At 45.5% G+C, this 15000-nt stretch overlaps 1 protein-coding gene across 9 annotated transcripts in view; it reads left to right on the top strand.

Annotated features, from left to right (window-relative positions):
* The window catches only part of LOC124003281 (forkhead box protein P4-like), a 209679-nt gene that overhangs the window by 63426 nt on the left and 131253 nt on the right, over positions 1–15000 (top strand). For all 9 annotated transcript variants that reach the window (XM_046311401.1, XM_046311394.1, XM_046311400.1 and 6 more), the window contains exon 2: positions 4281–4461. In XM_046311401.1, coding sequence (XP_046167357.1) covers positions 4291–4461 — 171 coding nt within the window. In that variant the 5' untranslated portion in view covers positions 4281–4290. The remainder of the gene's footprint in view (positions 1–4280; positions 4462–15000) is intronic.

Genomic DNA, 15000 nt, shown 5'->3' with positions numbered 1-15000 from the left:
TACACAACATTTGTACCTGCTCTTGCTTCGGAGCAAAACAAAAAAAATATTTATTTATTATCTCACGAAATACCTCTCCTTGCTCCACCCAAAGGCAAGGCGGGTGGAATACAGACACACACACATTTGTCACATAATGGGTGGAATAACTCGATGGCATTTTGTTCGCCCTTGCAGAAACAAACACAGAGAAAGTGTATTTCTAAAACTGGGAGCAGAAAGCATAGATTGGGTTCATCATTAACAGTTCACAGGCCCAGATCAGTTGGAGCTTGTTATCCTTTCTCCTTCGCCTTCTCTCTTCCTCTATCTCTCCTTTCCTCTCTCCCACGCTCATTCTTTCTCCTTCACCTTCTCTCTTCCTCTGTCTCTCCTTTCCTCTCTCCCACGCTCATTCTTTCTCCTTCACCTTCTCTCTTTCTCTGTCTCTCCTTTCCTCTCTCCCACGCTCATTCTTTCTCCTTCTCTCTTCCTCTGTCTCTCCTTTCCTCTCTCCCACGCTCATTCTTTCTCCTTCACCTTCTCTCTTTCTCTGTCTCTCCTTTCCTCTCTCCCACGCTCATTCTTTCTCCTTCTCTCTTCCTCTGTCTCTCCTTTCCTCTCTCCCACGTCATTCTTTATCCTTCTCTCTTCCTCTGTCTCTCCTTTCCTCTCTCCCACGCTCATTCTTTCTCCTTCACCTTCTCTCTTTCTCTGTCTCTCCTTTCCTCTCTCCCACGCTCATTCTTTCTCCTTCACCTTCTCTTTCCTCTGTCTCTCCTTTCCTCTCTCCCACGCTCATTCTTTATCCTTCTCTCTTCCTCTGTCTCTCCTTTCCTCTCTCCCACGCTCATTCTTTCTCCTTCACCTTCTCTTTCTCTGTCTCTCCTTTCCTCTCTCCCACGCTCATTCTTTCTCCTTCTCTCTTCCTCTGTCTCTCCTTTCCTCTCTCCCACGCTCATTCTTTATCCTTCTCTCTTCCTCTGTCTCTCCTTTCCTCTCTCCCACGCTCATTCTTTCTCCTTCACCTTCTCTCTTTCTCTGTCTCTCCTTTCCTCTCTCCCACGCTCATTCTTTCTCCTTCACCTTCTCTCTTCCTCTGTCTCTCCTTTCCTCTCTCCCACGCTCATTCTTTATCCTTCTCTCTTCCTCTGTCTCTCCTTTCCTCTCTCCCACGCTCATTCTTTCTCCTTCACCTTCTCTCTTTCTCTGTCTCTCCTTTCCTCTCTCCCACGCTCATTCTTTATCCTTCTCTCTTCCTCTGTCTCTCCTTTCCTCTCTCCCACGCTCATTCTTTATCCTTCTCTCTTTCTCTGTCTCTCCTTTCCTCTCTCCCACGCTCATTCTTTCTCCTTCACCTTCTCTCTTTCTCTGTCTCTCCTTTCCTCTCTCCCACGCTCATTCTTTATCCTTCTCTTTTCTCTGTCTCTCCTTTCCTCTGCTCATTCTTTCTCCTTCACCTTCTCCCTTTCTCTGCTCATTTCTTCTCCCACGCTCATTCTTTCTCCTTCTCTCTTCCTCTGTCTCTCCTTTCCTCTCTCCCACGCTCATTCTTTCTCCTTCACCTTCTCTCTTTCTCTGTCTCTCCTTTCCTCTCTCCCACGCTCATTCTTTCTCCTTCTCTCTTCCTCTGTCTCTCCTTTCCTCTCTCCCACGCTCATTCTTTATCCTTCTCTCTTCCTCTGTCTCTCCTTTCCTCTCTCCCACGCTCATTCTTTCTCCTTCACCTTCTCTCTTTCTCTGTCTCTCCTTTCCTCTCTCCCACGCTCATTCTTTCTCCTTCACCTTCTCTCTTTCTCTGTCTCTCCTTTCCTCTCTCCCACGCTCATTCTTTATCCTTCTCTCTTCCTCTGTCTCTCCTTTCCTCTCTCCCACGCTCATTCTTTATCCTTCTCTCTTTCTCTGTCTCTCCTTTCCTCTCTCCCACGCTCATTCTTTCTCCTTCACCTTCTCTCTTTCTCTGTCTCTCCTTTCCTCTCTCCCACCCTCATTCTTTCTCCTTCTCTCTTTCTCTGTCTCTCCTTTCCTCTCTCCCACGCTCATTCTTTATCCTTCTCTCTTCCTCTGTCTCTCCTTTCCTCTCTCCCACGCTCATTTTTTCTCCTTCTCTCTTTCTCTGTCTCTCCTTTCCTCTCTCCCACGCTCATTCTTTCTCCTTCACCTCTCTCTTTCTCTGTCTCTCCTTTCCTCTCTCCCACGCTCCTTTCTCCTTCACCTTCTCTCTTTCTCTGTCTCTCCTTTCCTCTCTCCCACGCTCATTCTTTCTCCTTCACCTTCTCTCTTCCTCTGTCTCTCCTTTCCTCTCTCCCACGCTCATTCTTTCTCCTTCTCTCTTCCTCTGTCTCTCCTTTCCTCTCTCCCACGTCATTCTTTCTCCTTCTCTCTTCCTCTGTCTCCCTTTCCTCTCTCCCACGCTCATTCTTTCTCCTTCACCTTCTCTCTTTCTCTGTCTCTCCTTTCCTCTCTCCCACGCTCATTCTTTCTCTTCTCTCTTTCTCTGTCTCTCCTTTCCTCTCTCCCATGCTCATTCTTTATCCTTCTCTCTTCCTCTGTCTCTCCTTTCCTCTGTCATTCTTTCTCCTTCTTCTTTCTCTGTCTCTCTCCCATGCTCATTCTTTCTCCTTCTCTCTTCCTCTGTCTCTCCTTTCCTCTCTCCCACGCTCATTCTTTATCCTTCTCTCTTCCTCTGTCTCTCCTTTCCTCTCTCCCACGCTCATTCTTTCTCCTTCTCTCTTCCTCTGTCTCTCCTTTCCTCTCTCCCACGCTCATTCTTTATCCTTCTCTCTTTCTCTGTCTCTCCTTTCCTCTCTCCCACGCTCATTCTTTCTCCTTCACCTTCTCCTTGTCTCTCCTTTCCTCTCTCCCACCTCATTCTTTCTCCTTCCTCTTCCTCTGTCTCTCCTTTCCTCTCTCCCACGCTCATTCTTTCTCCTTCTCTCTTCCTCTGTCTCTCCTTTCCTCTCTCCCACGCTCATTCTTTATCCTTCACCTTCTCTCTTCCTCTGTCTCTCCTTTCCTCTCTCCCACGCTCATTCTTTATCCTTCTCTCTTCCTCTGTCTCTCCTTTCCTCTCTCCCACGCTCATTCTTTCTCCTTCTCTCTTCCTCTGTCTCTCCTTTCCTCTCTCCCACGCTCATTCTTTATCCTTCACCTTCTCTCTTCTCTGTCTCTCCTTTCCTCTCTCCCACGCTCATTCTTTATCCTTCTCTCTTCCTCTGTCTCTCCTTTCCTCTCTCCCACGCTCATTCTTTCTCCTTCTCTCTTCCTCTGTCTCTCCTTTCCTCTCTCCCACGCTCATTCTTTCTCCTTCACCTTCTCTCTTCCTCTGTCTCTCCTTTCCTCTCTCCCACGCTCATTCTTTCTCCTTCTCTCTTCCTCTGTCTCTCCTTTCCTCTCTCCCACGCTCATTCTTTATCCTTCTCTCTTCCTCTGTCTCTCCTTTCCTCTCTCCCACGCTCATTCTTTATCCTTCTCTCTTTCTCTGTCTCTCCTTTCCTCTCTCCCACGCTCATTCTTTCTCCTAAAGATGCATCCCGCGCCTGTGTTCCAACAAACTCACAGAGACGCATTTTGTTGTGAACACGCATCAAACATCCTCCACTCCAAGACAAGCCTGCTCTGTACACACACAGCATCTCTGGATATTGTAGAAAGTTGGTCTTTTCTACTGATGCCTATAAGGGTTGTCTGACTCTTTCAGCCCTGCCCCCCCCCCCACACACACACACACTCAGGAAGGCTCAAGTGTTGCTATGACCACATGAGAATAGCAGTGTGGGTGCATACTGTACTTGTTTACTTAGTGTTATCAAGGCTGGCAGATAAGCTAGCACACACACACACACACACACACACACACACACACACACACACACACACACACACACACACACACACACACACACACACACACACACACACACACACACACACACACACACACACACCCTGAGAACACGAGCATTCTGCAGAGCTCTTCTCTCTAGGGCTAGGCCATAAAGCTCACCGTGTGTGTGTGTGTGTGTGTGTGTGTGTGTGTGTGTGTGTGTGTGTGTGTGTGTGTGTGTGTGTGTGTGTGTGTGTGTGTGTGTGTGTGTGTGTGTGTGTGTGTGTGTGTGTGTGTGTGTGTGTGTGTGTGTGTGTGTGTGTGTGTGTGTGTACTTTAGTTTCCCAACTCTTTTGTTTGTTGACCCAGACTCCTCCAGCTCCAGAGCAAACTGCCATGGCTGCACTCATTCACCATCACTTAATCTCTGCTTACCTTTCTCTGTCCTCTCCTCCTTCTCCTCCCTCGCTCCCAGGTGCCACGTGATGATGGTGGAATCGGCCTCTGAGACCACTCGAACTACGCCCTCCAATCAGAACGGAGTCAGCAGCCTCAGCAGCCATTCGGACGGCGGGGGAGGGAGAGAAGGCGGGTCCAACGGGGACACCAATGGGGAGATCAGCCCAGTGGACCTACTGCACCTCCAGCAGCAGCAGGTGTGTGTGTGTATCCTTGTGTTGGCGCATGCTTGCGTGTGTGTGCATATGTGTGTGCGCACTTCATGATCATTTGTTTGTGCATACGGGCTTGCAGGTGTCTGTGTGTGGTTGTGCAACATCCATCACTTGTGCCATTTAATGATATATATAAATATATAAACACCAAAGTGTTCGTCCCATGTTTCATGACCTGAAATAAAAAAAAATCCCAGAAATGTTTCAAATGCACAGGAAGCTTATTTCTTACAAATGTGTTTACATCCCTGTTAGTGAGAAGTTGTCCTTTAGCCAATAGAATCCATCCACCTGGCAGGTGTGGCATATCGTGAAGCTGATTAAACGGCATGATCCTTACACAGGTGCACCTTGTACTGGGGACAATAAAAGGCCGCTCTAAAATGTGCGGTTTTGTCATACAACACAAAGTCACAGATGTCTCAAGTTTTGAGGGAGCGTGCAATTGACATACTGATCGTCTGAGACCAGCCACCTTGACAGTTGATGAAACTGTGGGTTTGCACAACTGAAGGATTTCTGTCAGAAACTGTCTCAGAATAGCTCATCTGCTTGCTCCTCGTCCTCACCAGGGTCTTGACCTGATTACAGTTTGGCGTCATAACCAAATGCCCACCTTCAATGGGCACTGGCACGCTGGAGAAATGTGCTCTTCACGGATGAATGCCGGTTTCAACTGTTACCGGGCAGATGGCAGACAGCATGTATGGCGAGTGGTTTGCCAACGTCAACATTGTGAACAGAGTGCCCCATGGTGGCGGTGGAGTTATGGTATGGGCAGGCATAAATTACGGATTTTGCATTTTATCGATGGCAATTTGAATGCACAGAGATACCGTGACGAGATCCTGAGGCTCATTGCCGTGCCATTCATCCGCCGCCATCACCTCATGTTTCAGCATGATAACGCAAGGCCCCATGTTGAAAGGATCTATACACCATTCCTGGAAGTTGAAAATATTCCAGTTCAAGCATGGCCTGCATTCTCACCAGACATGTCACCCATTGACCAATGTATGGGATACCCTGGATAGACGTGTACCACACACAGCATGTTCCAGTTCCCGCCAATATCCAGCAACTTCGCACAGCCATTGAAGAGGAGGTGGACAACATTCCACAAGCAACAATCACCAGCCTGATGAACTCTATGTGAAGGAGATGTGTTGCGCTGCATGAGGCAAATGGTCACACCAGATACTGACTGGTTCTGATCCACACCCCTACCTTTTCTAAAGGAATCTGTGACCACCAGATACTGACTGGTTCTGATCCACACCCCTACCTTTTCTAAAGGTATCTGTGACCACCAGATACTGACTGGTTCTGATCCACACCCCTACCTTTTCTAAAGGAATCTGTGACCACCAGATACTGACTGGTTCTGATCCACACCCCTACCTTTTCTAAAGGAATCTGTGACCACCAGATACTGACTGGTTCTGATCCACACCCCTACCTTTTCTAAAGGTATCTGTGACCACCAGATACTGACTGGTTCTGATCCACACCCCTACCTTTTCTAAAGGAATCTGTGACCAACAGATACTGACTGGTTCTGATCCACACCCCTACCTTTTCTAAAGGTATCTGTGACCACCAGATACTGACTGGTTCTGATCCACACCCCTACCTTTTCTAAAGGAATCTGTGACCAACAGATACTGACTGGTTCTGATCCACACCCCTACCTTTTCTAAAGGAATCTGTGACCAACAGATACTGACTGGTTCTGATCCACACCCCTACCTTTTCTAAAGGTATCTGTGACCACCAGATACTGACTGGTTCTGATCCACACCCCTACCTTTTCTAAAGGAATCTGTGACCAACAGATACTGACTGGTTCTGATCCACACCCCTACCTTTTCTAAAGGAATCTGTGACCACCAGATACTGACTGGTTCTGATCCACACCCCTACCTTTTCTAAAGGAATCTGTGACCAACAGATACTGACTGGTTCTGATCCACACCCCTACCTTTTCTAAAGGAATCTGTGACCAACAGATACTGACTGGTTCTGATCCACACCCCTACCTTTTCTAAAGGAATCTGTGACCACCAGATACTGACTGGTTCTGATCCACACCCCTACCTTTTCTAAAGGAATCTGTGACCACCAGATACTGACTGGTTCTGATCCACACCCCTACCTTTTCTAAAGGAATCTGTGACCACCAGATACTGACTGGTTCTGATCCACACCCCTACCTTTTCTAAAGGATCTGTGACCACCAGATACTGACTGGTTCTGATCCACACCCCTACCTTTTCTAAAGGAATCTGTGACCAACAGATGCATATCTGTATTATCAGTCATGTTAAATACATAGATTAGGGCCTAATGCATTTATTTCAATTGACTGATTTCCTTATTTGAACTGTAACTCAGCAAAATCTTTGAAATTGTTGCATGTTGTCTACAGCCTAATTCATTTGATGTAATGCAGACAAACTGTGCTATCTTACAGTCTCACACGCAACGCGTTGAGAAGACGTGCTGACATGTTAAGATGTCAATGACAAAGCACATGCATGTAATTACATTCAGATCCCTGTAAACTCTGAACTACATGAGAAACAGCATCATCTTCCCTTGTACTTCTGTGAAATGTATTCACTTTCCTTTCCCAGTCTTACATGACTCATGCATACTGGAGAAATGACTTGTCTGCCTGTGTGTGTGTGTGTGTGTGTGTGTGTGTGTGTGTGTGTGTGTGTGTGTGTGTGTGTGTGTGTGTGTGTGTGTGTGTGTGTGTGTGTGTGTGTGTGTGTGTGTGTGTGTGTGTGTGTGTGTGTGTGTGTGTGTGTGTGTGTGTGTGTGTGTGTGTGTGTGTGTTTCTATAACTAAAAAACACTATTTTATCTCCTCATGGATCTAAAAGTCCATCTGTGACGTGTGTGTTTGTATGGACACTTGTGTGTGTTTTATTTCACAGTTGGTGACACGTCAACGTGATGTGGCCAGTGTTGAGCTGTTTTAGTTCCCCCCGGTGCGTCAGTGTCTCCCCTCCTCTGGCCACTGTATCAGATGGAATTTCTGTGTTTCCCGGAGTTCCTTGGCTGAAAATCCACACTTTGTTTCCCATTATCCCAGATCCCCAAATTCCTCCTCTCTGACTCTTTATACTGCCAGACTAGTGACATAACACACACACGCACGCACACACACACACACACACACACACACACACACACACACACACACACACACACACACACACACACACACACACACACACACACACACACACACACACACACACACACACACACACGCGCGCGCGCGCACGCACGCACAGAAACACACACACGCATACGCACACACACGCGCACGCACGCACGCACGCACGCACACACACACACACACACACACACACACACACACACACACACACACACACACACACACACACACACACACACACACACACACACACACACACACACACACACACACACACACACACACATGCACATAAGAAGGCCTAAAAGTACGACAGCATTATTGTACATTAAGTTTGAGCTGAGGTACCTATATGAAAAGAGCAGCTCAGAAACTCTAGAGCTGGGATTATAATGAAGGTGGATCATGTTAATGAAGAGAAAATCTACTTCTCCACTCTTCCCCTTTCCCTTTCTACCCTTTCACTCCTCCCTCCTTTTCTTACTGCATCCTGCCTCTGTTTCCTCTGGAACCTCCAGCCCTGGACACACACACTCACCCAGGCTCCGCCCTGACCCGTAACTCACACAAGTAGCTCTTTATTCTGTGGCCCTCGTCTCTCTTCTCTGTGTTGTTGCACCTGTGTGTGTGCGTGCATCTGTGTGCGCGCGTGTGTGTGCACAGTGGCATTTCCTCCTTAAATGCCTTTCCAACCTCAAACATACCACCCTTTCGCTTTCCATCTTTCTCTCTCTTCCTCTCTCACGCCCTCTCTGCTTGATGGAAGAGGAGCTCAACCTCTCCTCTAGTTCCTGGCCTGGTGTTAGTCAAGTCCCAGAATATCTATTGTATACGGTATCTCCCTCAACATGGCTTAGTAATCTCTCTCCTTCTTTCTTTCCCTCTCTTTCTCTCAGTGTGTAGAGTAGGATAGTGATCTGTGTATGTGTGTTCACCTGTCATCCCCCCCTCGCCACCCCCCTCCAGTCCAGATCTGAGTTCCGTGCCAGTGAGAATTGCCGTGTCCTTTGATATCACGGCTATAGTAAAATACCTACCTGTTCTCCCCCCCTTTCTCTCTCACACATTCTCTCACTTTCTATTTTTCTCCTTTCCTTTATTCTCCTCATCCACCTGAAGTGCATAGCAGTGTATGTGGTCAAATAACCTGCCAAGGCGCACTGGACCCAAGAGGAACCATGGTGCCTATAGACACACACCGACACACACATGACACACACACACGCACACACACTGAGATACACACATACGCTCAGACACACAGTCCTCTTCACAGGGCGGTGTTGTTAGAACACAAAGCCGTTTTCCCCTGGGCCCCTTGGGAGCCTGGGAGAAATCACAGCCATCTCCAGCCATCAAACCACTCCACCGGCCTCTCTCTCCTTTCTCTTCTATCTCTCTCTTCTCTCTCTCTCTCTCTCTCTGGTCCGAGCTGCAGGGTAAAGTGAGGGAGGAGTAGCGAGAGGAGTGGAAGTGTAAAAGTGTTGGGTGTGTGTGTGAGATAAAGAGAGGGGGGGGAGAGAGAGGCCCTACAGGTAGATAGATGTAACAGAAGGTGAGAGAGATGGACGGGTAGAGGTGGAGGGAGATTGGGGGATAGAGAAAGAGGGGATGGGGGATGGAGGGAGGGGTGTATTGCTGAGACGTGTCAGAAAAGGGCGCCTGGGCCTCCCTGAGGAATGTGCCCTGTCTGCCTCCCCAGAAAGAACAGAATGAAAGAAAAAGATAGAGAGAGAGAGGCAGAGGGGGGAAGACCAGTTCTGCTTCCCCACCCTGAGACCAGAGGGAGACGCAAACCAAACTGTATCCTATACCAAGACAGAACAGAGTGAGAGAAAAGAGAGAGAGAGAGAGAGAGAGAGAGAGAGAGAGAGAGAGAGAGAGAGAGAGAGAGAGAGAGAGAGAGAGAGAGAGAGAGAGAGAGAGAGAGAGAGAGAGAGAGAGAGAGAGAGAGAGAGAGAGAGAGAGAGAGAGAGAAAGAAAGAAAGAAAGAAAGAAAGAAAGAAAGAAAGAAAGAAAGAAAGAAAGAAAGAAAGAAAGAAAGAAAAAAAGAAAGAAAGTGAGTGTGAGAGGGGGAACCAGGAGTGAAAAAAGTGGACCCCTCTGAGAATCCCAGCCTCTTCTTTCACAAAGCCAGGATTCCACCCATCCTCTTCTTTCACAAAGCCAGGATTCCACCCAGCCTCTTCTTTCACAAAGCCAGGATTCCACCCAGCCTCTTCTTTCACAAAGCCAGGATTCCACCCAGCCTCTTCTTTCACAAAGCCAGGATTCCACCCAGCCTCTTCTTTCACAAAGCCAGGATTCCACCCAGCCTCTTCTTTCACAAAGCCAGGATTCCACCCAGCCTCTTCTTTCACAAAGCCAGGATTCCACCCAGCCTCTTCTTTCACAAAGCCAGGATTCAACCCAGCCTCGTTCTCTGGCGTCTCCGTCTACTGCTCTCTGCCCCTGACAGACGACCTCTCGAGAAACAGCATGACATGCTTTCTCTCCCTGAGTGGTGAGAAGGCGGAGGAGGGGGAGGAGGTTGCATCCACAGGACTGGATGTTAAATTGTGCATAGCAGGTTACAAACATCACCAGGCAAATCCCTCCCAAACCTCAAAGCCCTCTGTGTGTGTGTGCTGGTGTGTGTGTTTGTGTGTGTCTGATGAGAACCAGGTGCCTCCCTCCCTTTTCTTTAGTTTTTTCCCTCTGTCTGTGTTTTGTGAATGTAGGTTTCAAGGGGAATGGAAACAGTAGACTTTAGGTCACCATCTAACTGTAACTGTAAATCGCCACATTGTTGCATCACTGGCAGGATTTCCCCAAACTGTCTGAATCCCCAAACGGTCTGAATCCCCAAACTGTCTGAATCCCCAAAGTGTCTGAATCCCCAAACGGTCTGAATCCCCAAACTGTCTGAATCCCCAAACTGTCTGAATCCCCAAACTGTCTGAATCCCCAAACTGTCTGAATCCCCAAACGGTCTGAATCCCCAAACTGTCTGAATCCCCAAACGGTCTGAATCCCCAAACTGTCTGAATCCCCAAACTGTCTGAATCCCCAAACTGTCTGAATCCCCAAACGGTCTGAATCCCCAAACTGTCTGAATCCCCAAACGGTCTGAATCCCCAAACTGTCTGAATCCCCAAACGGTCTGAATCCCCAAACTGTCTGAATCCCCAAACGGTCTGAATCCCCAAACTGTCTGAATCCCCAAACTGTCTGAATCCCCAAACGGTCTGAATCCCCAAACGGTCTGAATCCCCAAACTGTCTGAATCCCCAAACTGTCTGAATCCCCAAACGGTCTGAATCCTCAAACGGTCTGAATCCCCAAACTGTCTGAATCCCCAAACGGTCTGAATCCCCAAACGGTCTGAATGACCATGAACTCATCATGTATCAAGAAGAAACATTTGCTGATGTCAAACCATATATGAAATCATGATACACATTTTGAAAGCTGAGAAACAGACCTTTCAAATGATATGACTTACAAAAGCACCACATCAATCAAATGGTAATCAGTCAAGAAAAAACACCTGTGAATATGTGTATAAGGAAAGGCATACACAAGTAATATAATATTATTAAGTCTAGAACTTTATTGAAGGGAATACATTGTCTCATTCAAACTTGAAAACAGAGTGCAAGTTACATTGAAAATTGGAATGACAGAATATGAAAAGAATAAGGCATATAATGACAGTAACTGGCTTTTACAGCTTCAATGTATTCTGTACATACTGTACATACACTATGCCTATAGCCTAATACACTATACCTATAGCCTAATACACTATGCCTATAGCCTAATACACTATGCCTATAGCCTAATACACTATGCCTATAGCCTAATACACTATGCCTATAGCCTAATACACTATGCCTATAGCCTAATACACTATGCCTATAGCCTAATACACCATGCCTACAGCCTAATACACTATGCCTACAGCCTAATACACTATACCTACAGCCTAATACACAAGGCCTACATCCTAATACACTATGCCTACAGCCTAATACACTATACCTATAGCCTAATACACTATACCTATAGCCTAATACACTATGCCTATAGCCTAATACACTATACCTATAGCCTAATACTCTATACCTACAGCCTAATACACAAGGCCTACATCCTAATACATTATTCCTATAGCCTAATACACTATACCTATAGCCTAATACACTATACCTATAGCCTAATACACTATACCTATAGCCTAATACACTATACCTACAGCCTAATACACAATGCCTACAGCCTAATACACTATGCCTATAGCCTAATACACAAGGCCTACATCCTAATACACTATACCTATAGCCTAATACACTATGCCTATAGCCTAATACACTATACCTACAGCCTAATACACAATGCCTATAGCCTAATACACAAGGCCTACATCCTAATACACTATACCTATAGCCTAATACACTATGCCTATAGCCTAATACACTATACCTACAGCCTAATACACTATGCCTATAGCCTAATACACAAGGCCTACATCCTAATACACTATACCTATAGCCTAATACACAAGGCGTACAGCCTAATAGACAAGGCCTACATCCTAATACACAAGGCCTACAGCCTAATACACTATACCTGTAGCCTAATACACAAGGCCTACAGCCTAATACACTATGCCTACAGCCTAATACACTATGCCTACAGCCTAATACACTATACCTATAGCCTAATACACAAGGCCTACAGCCTAATACACTATGCCTACAGCCTAATACACTATACCTATAGCCTAATACACAAGGCCTACAGCCTAATACACAAGGCCTACAGCCTAATACACTATGCCTACAACCTAATACAGAAGGCCTACATTCTAATACACAAGGCCTACATCCGAATACACTATACCTATAGCCTAATACACTATACCTACAGCCTAATACACAAGGCCTACATCCTAATACACTATGCCTACAGCCTAATACACTATACCTATAGCCTAATACACTATACCTATAGCCTAATACTCTATACCTACAGCCTAATACACAAGGCCTACATCCTAATACATTATTCCTATAGCCTAATACACTATACCTATAGCCTAATACACTATACCTATAGCCTAATACACTATACCTATAGCCTAATACACTATACCTACAGCCTAATACACAATGCCTACAGCCTAATACACTATGCCTATAGCCCAATACACAAGGCCTACATCCTAATACACTATACCTATAGCCTAATACACTATGCCTATAGCCTAATACACTATACCTACAGCCTAATACACAATGCCTATAGCCTAATACACAAGGCCTACATCCTAATACACTATACCTATAGCCTAATACACTATGCCTATAGCCTAATACACTATACCTACAGCCTAATACACTATGCCTATAGCCTAATACACAAGGCCTACATCCTAATACACTATACCTATAGCCTAATACACTATGCCTATAGCCTAATACACTATACCTACAGCCTAATACACAATGCCTACAGCCTAATACACTATGCCTATAGCCTAATACACAAGGCCTACATCCTAATACACTATACCTATAGCCTAATACACTATGCCTATAGCCTAATACACTATACCTACAGCCTAATACACAATGCCTATAGCCTAATACACAAGGCCTACATCCTAATACACTATACCTATAGCCTAATACACTATGCCTATAGCCTAATACACTATACCTACAGCCTAATACACTATGCCTATAGCCTAATACACAAGGCCTACATCCTAATACACTATACCTATAGCCTAATACACAAGGCGTACAGCCTAATAGACAAGGCCTACATCCTAATACACAAGGCCTACAGCCTAATACACTATACCTGTAGCCTAATACACAAGGCCTACAGCCTAATACACTATGCCTACAGCCTAATACACTATGCCTACAGCCTAATACACTATACCTATAGCCTAATACACAAGGCCTACAGCCTAATACACTATGCCTACAGCCTAATACACTATACCTATAGCCTAATACACAAGGCCTACAGCCTAATACACAAGGCCTACAGCCTAATACACTATGCCTACAACCTAATACAGAAGGCCTACATTCTAATACACAAGGCCTACATCCGAATACACTATACCTATAGCCTAATACACTATACCTACAGCCTAATACACAAGGCCTACATCCTAATACACTATGCCTACAGCCTAATACACTATACCTATAGCCTAATACACTATACCTATAGCCTAATACTCTATACCTACAGCCTAATACACAAGGCCTACATCCTAATACATTATTCCTATAGCCTAATACACTATACCTATAGCCTAATACACTATACCTATAGCCTAATACACTATACCTATAGCCTAATACACTATACCTACAGCCTAATACACAATGCCTACAGCCTAATACACTATGCCTATAGCCCAATACACAAGGCCTACATCCTAATACACTATACCTATAGCCTAATACACTATGCCTATAGCCTAATACACTATCCCTACAGCCTAATACACAATGCCTATAGCCTAATACACAAGGCCTACATCCTAATACACTATACCTATAGCCTAATACACTATGCCTATAGCCTAATACACTATACCTACAGCCTAATACACTATGCCTATAGCCTAATACACAAGGCCTACATCCTAATACACTATACCTATAGCCTAATACACTATGCCTATAGCCTAATACACTATACCTACAGCCTAATACACAATGCCTACAGCCTAATACACTATGCCTATAGCCTAATACACAAGGCCTACATCCTAATACACTATACATATAGCCTAATACACTATGCCTATAGCCTAATACACTATACCTACATCCTAATACACTATGCCTACAGCCTAATACACTATACCTACAGCCTAATACACAAAGAATGGGAGTAAATGAATAGCATGCATGGGAGGGGAAATGACCAATGACAATCTGAGCTACTGGGTGAAGACTAGGAGTCCCTTTATTAGTGCCCATGTCTGTAATGAGTCACACTCACTGCAGTATCTCAACCTGACATAGTGTTGTTTCCCTATGATACATGACTGCTTTCCCTTGTTGCATCACAAACAAACCAGGTCATATCCTCCTCACGATGGTCTGAGAGCTGACGGTCCACCGGTCTTCTACATACAGAGGAGTGAGATGGAGACTATTTAACAAAACATAGAACAGTATACCGTATACAGTATACAGGCCTAATATTACACAACAATAATGCATCATTGACAGTTACCAGCTAGCATTTTGCTTACAAGCATTTCGCTGCACCTGCTATATCATCTGCAAATCTGTGTACGCGACCAATAAACTT

The sequence above is a fragment of the Oncorhynchus gorbuscha genome, linkage group LG18, assembly GCF_021184085.1.
Source record: "Oncorhynchus gorbuscha isolate QuinsamMale2020 ecotype Even-year linkage group LG18, OgorEven_v1.0, whole genome shotgun sequence".
NCBI lineage: Eukaryota > Metazoa > Chordata > Actinopteri > Salmoniformes > Salmonidae > Oncorhynchus > Oncorhynchus gorbuscha.
The sequence above is the reverse complement of the archived record's forward strand: the minus strand, read 5'-3'. Positions and strand labels throughout refer to the sequence as shown.